The sequence below is a fragment of the Myripristis murdjan genome, chromosome 23, assembly GCF_902150065.1.
Source record: "Myripristis murdjan chromosome 23, fMyrMur1.1, whole genome shotgun sequence".
NCBI lineage: Eukaryota > Metazoa > Chordata > Actinopteri > Holocentriformes > Holocentridae > Myripristis > Myripristis murdjan.
In genome coordinates this window covers 13,840,182-13,852,333 of record NC_044002.1, presented here as the reverse complement: position 1 = coordinate 13,852,333, position 12,152 = coordinate 13,840,182, and the positions used below count along the sequence as shown (strand labels likewise).

At 41.2% G+C, this 12,152-nt stretch overlaps 1 protein-coding gene across 4 annotated transcripts in view; it reads left to right on the top strand.

Moving 5' to 3' along the window:
• Positions 1–12,152, top strand: part of grm8a (glutamate receptor, metabotropic 8a) — a 283,521-nt gene that overhangs the window by 184,393 nt on the left and 86,976 nt on the right. For all 4 annotated transcript variants that reach the window (XM_030046271.1, XM_030046272.1, XM_030046273.1 and 1 more), the window contains exon 5: positions 4,626–4,763. In XM_030046271.1, coding sequence (XP_029902131.1) covers positions 4,626–4,763 — 138 coding nt within the window. The remainder of the gene's footprint in view (positions 1–4,625; positions 4,764–12,152) is intronic.

Below are 12,152 nucleotides of genomic sequence, written 5' to 3'. Positions count from 1 at the left end.
GCACTATATGTCAAAAATAGGGTAGGTTGATGCGCTGCATTTTAACGGGCACTAGGTTTTCCAGACTCACGACATTGTATAACACACTATTAGTGTTTATTTATTTGACCCAGGCTACACTTCACCCAGCAACAATGCAGTAATTAGATTTGTTTTATAATAGTGGTGCCCAGATGCCCATTCTGAGAAGACAGCTATACAGTGGCACACATCATGTCAATAACAACAAAAGAATGGCTGGCTTTTAAAGTAGTGTTGATAGTTTCATGTCACCAAATGTCAGTTTATCCACTGAAATACATTTCATCTTACAATATTGACCAGCATTTCTTACTTTTAACCTTAAGACTAGATGATCTTAGTGCAAACCGTGCTGCTCAGAATTAGATGCAAATATAATAATTTGCATTTTTGAATGTACAAGTTCACAAGTGTTGTTGTTTTACACCAATAACTCTACTGTTACCTTAACAGCTGCTGAAATTTTGAGCTTGGGAAATAGCCAAGCTGTCCACCTGCTTTGATCTGATTGGGGATAAATCCCTTTCCCCCTGCTCCCCAACACATACACATAGCCAGGCTGATGCCGTCTTGTGGGGCAGCAAGTCTGATGTTAGAAGGCAAACACACACAGATTTAAAGCCGCTTAAGGCCTGGAATTTTCATTCGGTCTTGAATAACGTTATCATAGTAAACTAACCACATTTATGGATTGTCATTCAGGGATGCAGTGTATGCTATGTGTAGCCAAGTTAAAATGCAGTGACCGAAACAGTTCTTTCAGGACCTACCGCACAGTCATTTCACTGCATTTTTAAAACTGAAGAAACAAACTAATCCAAATAATCAAACAGGAGCCTTGCGAGAGTAAAATCCACCAATTCCATCAAATAATGTATGTTTTTCTTTACCTTAGATTTTCAATTGGTGGCTCACAACTACTATTGGCCCAGAAGAACATACGCTATGCTGTGTGTGTGCCAGTTTGTGTGTTTACAGAATTTGTACTGACGACACCACCTACCAGTCAAAATTGCATACTTCACCTTTTTCAGAAAGGTAGAGTCAGTCAGTCAGTCACCCGGTCCATTACATCCAGAGATCTGGAGCCAGCGTGCTTACGCAGCACGGCTAAAAATTATTGCAGTTGTAAACACTGAATTGCATTGGTAAGGCTTTAAGAGGTGCAGATTACATTCTTTATTCCCTTCTTTCTTCACTCTGTGCTGTTTCAATCGCTGCTGTAATGGCCACATGTCATCATGAACTGGTTTACTTAAAACAAATGCACCAACTCTTTTCCATGTGCAACTTTTCTGTCTGCGCCTGGCTTCCACCCACTGGCTGTGAAGAGAGCAGTAAGGGCTTTATTGGTTGTCAGTCAAACTCTATATATGCGGGGTCAAGTGCGGTCCTCTGCTGTCGATGCTTTTGCTGTGGCCACCAGGGAAAGTGATGTTCAGCTATGGCAGAAAAAGAAAAGACTGCCCGACGCTCATAATGCGCTCATTACAGCAAAAGACCGACTCTGTATTTTGAATAGCGTATTGTGTGCAGCTAAATTGAGTAGAGAGCAAAGTATAGAAAGAATAAACTAGGATGGAGATGTTTGTTACTAGGTTATATAAGCATTATGCTGAACCTGTACGTTGCCTTTTAGAGTTGGTAACATAACAAAGTGGATATATCTCACATTTTCCAGAACAAACTCACTGTTTGTCTTACATTTCAACTGTTTACATCCGGTCACCCTAGTCAAAACTTGTCAAAAACTACTCCAGTGTTACATGCTGAAAATAAGAAAGTAATTTATCTTTTGCACTGAAACTAATTCCACCGATCTGATTGTGTGAAAGGATGCTGACGTGATGTGTGTGTGTCTAATAGTCTAATAGATCAAGTTACATAGACCTAGACAGAAACAGTCAGAAAGTGAAAGACATCCAGGTTTCCTCAGTCTTGATCCCAGCAGGCAACAACTTTTTGCCATTAGGCCAAGGGAGGATTTCTTCATTTGCTCCCTGTCAGAGTTCCCTATTAGATAATTGACTCCTGGAGGGAAATGGAGGCTACAAAATATAAACTGAAAGAGAGAGAGAGAGTGAAAGAAACCATGTAGAAGTTTAAATGAATCAAAGCCTGCTTTGGTTGGCCGACATGAGGGTGCACGCCAGGGGTCTTCAGATTAGATAAAGGGGGCGTGAGTCAGACAGAATAAGAGGAGGATTAATGAGCACACGTGGACAGGCACGGGCAGACACGCATGGGGTGAATTACATCTCCTCACCACAAATACCCACCGAAAAATGTGGAAAGGAGCCATAACAAAAACTTCACAACATTGCACACAGTACTTTTGTTGCTTTTATTAGAGCTGTGAAGGTGTGAGTGTTTCGTATGTTTGGATTTGAGGACTAAACAGCAAATTAATTTTAATAAGTCAGTAGTTTAATATTCAGTGTTAAAATCTTGCATTTCTTTGAAAAGTGACAAAATATGCTAGTGGGACCAGACAATCCCAACTTTTCTAACAGTAATCATCATGTCTCTTGAATTTTCTTGAATCAAGAGTCCTTCTCTAGTGTGCTTGTGTTATTCTGCCTTTCTTCAGTATAAATATCCTAGAAAAAAGTCCTGGTACAAATCAAATTGCATTGGAAAGAAGTGGAATTATCTCATCCCAAGTTTTTTTTTTTTTTTTTTTTAAACATGATTTTATCACTGAATATGACACCAAATGGCTTTTTTTGTAGAAGCTTTTCTCCTAATGTGAAGGACTTCAACTCAAACAGTCATATGCCATTTCATGGACGATTATATCTCAACAACCTTATAAAGCCTACATTTTTATCATAGGTGAGCTCAGTGGGAGTAAAACCTATAACCCGGGCAATGACAGTGCCATGCTCCACCTATCAAGCAACATAGGGAGTGAACCCCGAAGCCCTGGCAATGTTACTACCTACTGAGCTACACAGGCGCTCACAGGAGCAATTTCCCTGACAGCAGAGGAGATTAATCAAGGCAGCCCTTGTCAGCTTTTACAGTGAGTCAGGCAAGGCACAGACTGCACAAGTCAGTCTGAAACTCCCTGATGATCTCCCACATCTTTACCACCCTCCCCAGTTTGTTTCAGATGTGCTGTGTTGCCCTGCACTACACTCCCAGTGGTGTTGAAAATGACACATCCTTTTTATTAGTGAAGTGTAAATTCTTCTTTACAGTCCTCCCCTGACATACCTGAGGCCCACAGGCGAAATAAATAGCTCACTCTTCTTTCCGACTACTAGCAAACACATTGCCAGTGGTGTTGCAGCAATAGGTGAGCCATATGGCAATGTTACGGCATGGCTGTCTCCTGATGGGTGAGGTCGTCCAGATGCAGCCAGCTTTTTTTTTTTTTTTTTATCTCTCTCGCCGACAAACAAAGAAATAGCTAGTTTCTCAATTACTTGCAGGATGAATGCTCGGCTGGTGAGGAGCACAAGTGTTTTTTTATCCCTCATCTTTCTTTTCCTTCACCTCTCTCTCTGTCTCACCCTGCCAGTCTCTGACAAGTATTTCCGTTCCGTTGAGTGGAGAAATGTGTTCTTCCCTCTCTCCCCTCCTCTCCACTTAAACAGGTCAAGTATTGTGAAAGTCGGGTCTAAAATGTTTGCTCTCCTTGCTCTCTGCCACAGTATTTGACAGGAAATCCAATAGCTGCTGGCTCCACAGAAATAGCTTTTCAGGCATCCTTTAGTATCTTTCGCTATTCAAAATGTATGCCATCATGTCATAGCTTTAGTCCAAAGTGTGTTACACCACCTTGAACTCTAAAAGTGGAAATCAACCCCTCAACTCTGGTAGTGCTAGGATTACTTTCCACTCATGGAGCGACCCAGAGCTGTTGTGCCACATCCGGGATTGTGATGATCTTTTTTTTTTTTTTTTTTTTAACCAGTGCTACTCTGGATACCTGTGTCTCCTTGTATTGATTTGAACATCTTTCTGACTATTTTTTTCAAGGATTTGCTGGGTCTGGCTCCAGGCTATACAAAAGACCTTTTAATCTCTTACGTGCCCAAGTGCAGTCTGAGATCCTTCATCTGGACTCTAATGGTCAGTCCAAATTGTAGACCGAAAGGCCCTGCACGCATTATAGTAACATGCTAGGCACGCCAAATCAGAGACTTTTTCTGAAGTACTTCTAGAAGTGGAGCTAGCGAGAGTGCAGATGGCACTTTTAGAGATGCTGGCAAATAACCAGGAGGATGCTGGTTCAGTGTTTGTAGACATGCAGGCATATTCCAGGTCTACATGGGAAACTGGCTGGTATTACTCTGATAGTATGAACCACCATCACTATCTTCAAAGGCATTACACCCCAAAGAGCTTGAGGGGAATTGTACTGGAAGTGATAATGCACTCTCTGGTCAAATATATGCTGTATATTTCTATGTGTGTATGTATCTATCACAGACAAATCTCTCTCACACCTTGGGTAATCAATCAACCAAGCATTCAATCATAAAGGTAGTCTCAATCAAATACTCGGTTAAAAATTTCAGAAATTCCTTTCAAAAAGCTCTTTCTGAAGTCCCTTATCTTATTTTGAGTGTAACCTTTTTGCTCATCCTCCACAGCGTTTGACCGTTACTTCCGAAGCCGTTCGCTGTCCAACAACAGGAGGAACGTTTGGTTCGCTGAGTTCTGGGAGGAGAATTTCAACTGTAAGCTGGGGATGCACGGCAAAAGACCCGGCAGCCCCAAGAAATGCACAGGTAAGACACCACACCTCTACTGCTACATCTGTATGAAGAATTGCTCTCCAAAATGAAATAACCACCGTGGAACATGCACTATTACCAAGTTTTATGTCAAACCAGATTGTCAATCCAGATTGTCAATGCCACAAAACCCCCAATACAAGCACTTGGAAACTCTTTGGGTGTGGAAGTAACTTGGAGTCAGTAATTAGGTGGATTTTGTTCTGTTTGGAGTGTCCCTGCTTTGACAATAGCTGTCATGGCTCTATTTTTTTTTTCATCGAGCTGCGTCTCACCTCCTCATTGAGCAGACTTGACCTAAAGTAGTGCTGTTTGACTTCAAATTGCTAACAAACCAATTTGTCAGGATTTGCAGAGTTTCAAGCAGAATGGGGCGGACACAGTGAGAGATTAAAATGCCTCTAGTTACGCTGACATCTTACAGTTGTATAATATGTCTAGCTGTGTTGAGCTACCATGCTTAGACTGTCCCAACATGGAATCGCACCTTTTTACACTCCAACAAATCTGGCAGGTGGCCACCTCTAATTGGAGTCCCCCATCCCTGCACCACAACCATCCTGCTGATTCTCAATCCTCTTTTTCCAATATGGATGCAAAACAAAGACTTGTTAATATGCACACAAGAAGACAAAGCCCTTCAACTCCCACACTTTGGCTGCTGAAGAAACCCAAACACTCTCTCACCCAAACATTTGTTTCTTTTTTTTCCTCTCCTGACACCCAGCCATGGCTTCGACTCTTCTCTAGTGAGACTTGACTTCGTACGATTCACCCCAAAAGCAGTCTGTCTTCCAGAGCTTTTCCAATTAAGCCAGCCCAGAAAATCTGAAATATTTGGGCAAAATTCCCAAATCACAGTGAATTCTCTAAGGCTTCATCAGAGCATCCTGGTCCTGAACATTTGTCAGGGACAAACTCAGGGTTTAATTAGTTTATATACTATAGAGAGCACTGCTGGCTTAAATAAGTACCCTAAAAGCACAGATCATAATGGTTGCTAGGCTCCAAGGAGCAATATTGTTCAACAAGAGCAATTGTCTGTGTGCTCACAGCTATGAAGGGAAATTAAGTAATACTTTGCTGCAGTCTATGCTTGTAAATATGGCTTTTTAAACCCGTGTGTGTGTGTGTGTGTGCGCGCGCATACATGTGCATGTACGTAAACACATACACTCTCACACACACACAGTCAACCTTTTGCTTGCACATCAAAATGCTTGAATGTTGTTATTGTACACAATCGTACGCATCGCTGATGATGTGTAACTTGCATGTAACATTGTGTGTGTATGTGTGTGTGTGTGTGTGTGTGTGTGTGTGTGTGTGTGTGTGTGTATGTGCGCGTGCATACCGAATGAAGTTTTACACAGGGGCTGTGTATGCATTTTTACAGTATACTTGCACCTCTCACTGTGTAAAAAGAAGTTAACACTCACAACCAAGTCATCTTCACCTGTATGTACCCATGTGTGTGAGTGAGTGAGTGAGTGTGTATTTTCATTCATTAAATTAATTAATTAAGTCAAAGCTCATGCTGTTCACCCTGCCGTGAAAGAATCCGTCTCCTCATGTTTGTGTGTTAGTGTGTTACTGTGTGTATTCCCCAGCTGATGATGCCATTAGTTCAGATAATTAGGTTTGTAAGGGCTGTGACTCCCATTGACTGTCTATTACTGGCAATGGCATCTGCATATGTGGGTGTGCATGTGTCGAGGGCCCTGTAGTCGTACGACAGAGTCCATTAATTCCAAGCACTGGGGTTTGCGACCTCCACATCCTCAACACAGAAGCCAATCAGCCGCCTGCTGCTCAAGGTCACTGCTGTGACACAGCTGATGGGAGGATGTTGAAATGGATGTGATTATTGTGTATGATTGGTGCAAAAGTGTGACAGAAAGGGGAAAGAGATCATTCCAGTGAGTGCAAGTAAGAAAATCAACAGGAGGGGAGTTAAAAAAGACACAGAATGAGATTAGATGTACAAATGAGAGAGATGGAGCTAATTAATAGGACTGTAACTAGGAAAGGGAAGACAAGGACAGGAAGAAAGAACGAGAATGAACAAGCCAATGAAACAGAGAGTGAGGGAGCTAGGAATTACCTTGAGAGAGTGAGAGGAGATTGAAAACAGCACTTCTTTTATCTCATTGTCCACCCTGCACAAAAATATTAAGACAGGCCAAGACTGAGCTAAAAAAAAAAAAAAAAAAAAAAAAATGCTGCCAAACCTGAACCGACCCTGAGGGGTGCAGCATCTGTAAGCCCAAATCCTAGTTTGGCTTGACCTGACAAAATCCAAATCATCTCTCATGCCAGCCTTTCTCATCCACAATCTTCGAATGCTCCAAGGAGAGCCTGCACTGTAACCTGTTAAAATTTAGTTTGAGAAAAAACCTGGAAGCTGTCACGACACAGTGTTCATGAAAACATCGCCTCATCGGAAACAAAACCGAGGCAGGCGATTGGAATGCCGGATTTGCATGGCTGATTTTAATTAACAAGGCACCAATCCCTGATGGAGTGGACGTAATTCTGATGAAACTGGTCAAACAAGATATTATGAGACATAAAAGATGTAGCTGTGGCTGACAACAGCTAGGGTTCAAGAGGTGATTTCTAGTACGAGTTTGAAATGACTGCAAAGCACGCACCGATGTGGGGAAATGACCAGACAGCTCGCTGCCTTCACTTCCTTTATCAGCTTCAGACGTGTAAAAATACAAATTGGTGTAAGCATGTAGAACTTGGTCCGTTTTGAGAGACTACAAACTTTAAGCTATCGGGTCCCTCAAGCGGTGCAAAGATCAAATGTTGCATGACTGGCTTTCTAGTAATGATTTTGATACGTCTTTTGACCTTTTCAGACTTTTAATATCTATAACTCTGAGAGGAAACAGAATGAATCTGGCATTTTTTTCCCCTCTTAAAGGATTCAGTTCTTCTTTTCATTGCCTAGTGGAGCAAGACCTTGAACTATGTTCGATTCACTTTTGAAATACAGTCAATGGATGTCATACACATGCGCGCACACACACACACACACCCACACACACGCCCACACGTAAACACACACACATCCTCACATTTTCAGTAACCTTTAAGATCTCTGCGGACTTGAAACACCGAAAGATACTCAAGTATACCCATATGCATGCTTGCACACATCCATATTCATTACACATGAATGCATACAGAGATGCACACATGTTCTGTCTGTTAGACCAGTTTCTGTGGTGTTTATTGACAACGTACAGACACACACACACACATGCAGACACACACACATATTCACACAACTGCTCTCTCAGAAATGTATTGATTTCCATCAGGCTTACTGCAGACTGATCACAGATTTTGTTCTGCATGACCTCTAACGTTTTCTTAGTATTTGTGTTTGTGTGTGTGTATGTGTGTGTGTGTGTGCTCTTTTCTCTCTCTTTTTTTTCTTGATGACCTTACAGATCAGAGTTTATCACCAGAGTCTTAGCTGTGTCCTTTTTTTTAAAAAAAAAATATTGACTGAAATGTCAGATTCCACAGGCGCAGCACGTGGAATTTGACAAACTGATGGATGCTGTAATAGACAGACATTTGTCAGACTGAGGTGAAAGACTATCTGCATCTCTACCAGTAACCTCCACTTATTACCGTCTACCCACTGTCATGAGCAATCCTGAAAACTATTGCACTGAGTTAATGCAAGTGTCAATACAGAGATTTCAACCCCATAAGGCAACCACTGACTGTAAAGAAATGAAAGATTAATCGTCAAGGCATCCTTTAAACAAGTTATGAATCCAGTGCTGCAATTCCTAGCAATTTTTCTGTTTCCTCTGATGCTGAATAAGTGCATCAATATTTCATCAGTTGGTTTTGCGGTGACTTTACTTTTTTTCTTTCATTCTTCCTTGTGAAACACTCATCTTTTTATTTTCGTCCTCATTGCAAAAAACGTGTTGCAAGCACCCAATGGTATACCCAACATTTTGTGGAAATACCCAGCACTCTGTGGAAAATGAGATTGCACATATGTAAAATATTGCAGTTATGAGATCACATCTAAGATTGATAGTTTGGTGAATTTCGTACGATTTCGTACGATCATAAGTACAGATAGTGCCAATAATGCCAGTAAGAAATCTATTCTAAACTGCTGGTCCAGTGTGTTCTTCACAGTCCACCACCAGAACTTCACTTGATCAACTATTTTGACTATAGTTTGATTTTTTTAGCAATCAAGTGCCTCAATTCTTACATGCCCCCCCGCTTGCATGTGCTTCAGAGACCCTTCATCAGCATGCAAACATAGCACCTAAAAGCCAAGAAAATCCAAAGTCGTGCAAACCTCCAATTCTGTTCTTTCACATACCCATCAATTGACGAATGGCGCTTCCTTTCGAAAAACACAAGATCCAAACATAAGAAATGGATTTGTGCATTACATCTATAATTATGCTGATGGTTGTGAACTCATCAACCCAGCTGTCCCCTCGATCGACCTTATCGTCTGAGACAAACGGCCAGACAACATACTGCCGGATGAATTATAAACAGCTGAGAATGATGGTAAGGACCGGCCCAAATTATAGATTGCTTCAAACAAGTAAATACCGCTATTTACTTGTTTTGCACTCCACATACACTTTTCAAATCAATTTGATATGCTCCTATGTTTTAAGCATAGGATAGCGGAGTATTATCGATGAATTCACGGCTGAAGAAAACTAACACAAATGCACTAACAGAAGCTTTGTTTCACTGTGCAAATGTCTTTGGCTGCAGTGCGTCATCCACATTAGAGTCGTCCATGTTTTCAGGATGAAAATGGCCTTTAACACTGTTTGCCTCCCTGCTCCAAAGCGTGACAGGATCATGAGTGGTCTCGAGCACTGTAAGATTTTTGCTCTTACCTACAAACAGATGGAAGATAAGAGATATCAGTTTGTAAAAAGGTAGTGCAGAGTTTTATAATCTGTTGTTGGGAAATTGGTTGGGGAAAAAAAAAAAAAAACAGATCCATACATTATATAGAATTATTCTGCTCATGCTCTGTTGAAACCACGCAATCAGATAAAATTGACGCCCGAGGGGAAGTTGAATGGAGTCAGACACCTGAGCATACATATAAATTGTAAATACTTACACGCCCTGTGGCTACAGATAAAATCACGGGGAAATACACAAGCTCTGCGTTAATTCAAGCAACACTTCCACACCTGCTCTTGAAGGCTCGCTAGGTGTGTTTTAAAAGTAACGTCACGTACTGACTCACATTGTAACGTGTGCGCGAGTGAGGGAGTGACTTTATTTGCAGCCACTTATCATAATTCACAACAGACTAAAACACCAGTTCAACGTGAAAATCATTGCAACTGTCTTTCTCTTGCTCGATCTCTCTCTGCACACACCCATGTACACATACACACACACACACATTCATTCACTTAGTGTTTTTCTTGGTCAGCTAGTTGTTTGCCAGTGAGACTCATACAGAAGGATGCCTTTGTATCCACCGAATGATATCTCACTTCTACTGTATGTGTTTGATAGATTGATTTATCACTATACTGAAATATCGAGCAAACTGATTTTCAAATTTAAAGCTATTAAGTATTGGCACAAAATGTTGGCTATCAGCAGCAAAAAAAAAGAGCAGAATCATTAACTCGTTAATCTTAAAAACACCATTGAAGCCTTGTTGCTATTCCTGTTTGTGCTCCTGTCATAGTAAGTTTCCTCCCTCCGTCCTTCTGATGTTTTTATGAAGTGCTCTGTGGCCAGATTGGATTTGGCCCAAACGTTGGCTTTAGTGTCCAGCCAGAGAAACAACTTCTCATATGATTGCTATGGGAGGAGCACACACATCAGAGCACACATACACACACACACTAAGGCAGTCTGTGCATACACTCCTCCACCTGGTCCCATCAGTGGATCCATTTCACCGGTGAGCAGCATTGGTGTTGACAGGAGCCATAAGACGGACATGCACACGGTGGAATTAGAGTTCAGGGCGAGCAGGGGAAGTTGTTTCACTGTTGGCTGTTGTGTTTGTGTGTGTGTGTGTGTGTGTGTGTGTCTTTTTCTTTCTACCTGTTTGTATGTTCTTCTATGTGGATTGGTGGTGACTTGCGTTACTCTCGGGGGATGGATACCTTCATCCTATCTTACTTTTCCCTGGCTATTTTGATCGCTTGTTCTTTTGCTGACTTTGTCTTTGTCACTTGTTTTGCAAACTTTCTCTCCCCATCTGTCTTTCTCTCTCTTCCTCTATTTTTTATTTTTTTTACCTTTTGCTCTCTCGCCTCTTCTCTCCCTGTCTCCTCCTCTTGCCCTCTCTTTCTTTGTCCCCCTCTTGTTCATTTTCTCACAGCCAACATCCTCCTTCTCTCCTTGGTGTCAACGCTGAGACTGTAAACGCGCTCGCAAAAACTAATCTGTTGTATCATGGCGTTTCACAGTGGAATTTCCTGTTTTATTACCTTATTCTTGTTCCTTTAGTTCATTTATAAAACCCAGCCTGCACATCAGTGTTTACATTTGAATTGTTATGATGGGCTTGCTCTCTTACAAGAGCTATTTGCAGAGTTATTTGTATTGATATGTACTTTACACTGGTGTATAGTTTGCACTTGCGCTTATTATTAGGAATGTTTCTGGTGCCCCACGCTGGGCTTAATGGATCTAATAATGCTCTTTCAGAGGCCTTTCTACCCTGCTAAGAAAGCTATGCGAGAGAAACACACAATGCATAAAACAGCCTATGAATAGTGACCCAGGGAAAACAGGATCACTTTAAGTACAGCTTATGGAGTGGCGTCTTAACTTCGGCTTGACGTCAGTGCAGAACCACACAGAACACGGCTGTTTAAGACATTTAACATCAAGCTATATTTATTACACCATTTACATATTCAAAATGGATGATAACACCTGCTGTATGTTTGTGCTGGTAAAAATAAAGCTGTATTTGATGCTGCGGAAATGAAACATGCTTAATCATAACGCGACACTTTCTCGCTGGCTTGAGATCGCGCCGATAAATAAGATAAGGTGTAAGACAAAGTGTTCTGATAGGGAATCCTAAAGAGAAATCCAGGTAAGAGGAGAGAAATAAATTATAAAAACAAAACCTTTCCATAACAGATTGAACTCTCTTTTCTACTTTCCTTGATCAACAAGATTACCCAGAGCGTGCGCCGGCTTTCTCAGTTGCCTAATGAAGGTTGCACAGAAACTTCCTTTCTATCAGGGAACTTCACAGCTCCATAGAAAGAAACTCATTTACATTTTCTCTTCACTGTTTAATTAAAGGACCATGTCAGGTTTTTTTTTTTTTTTTTTTTTTTTTTTTTCATGTTTTAGCCCATTTAATTCTCT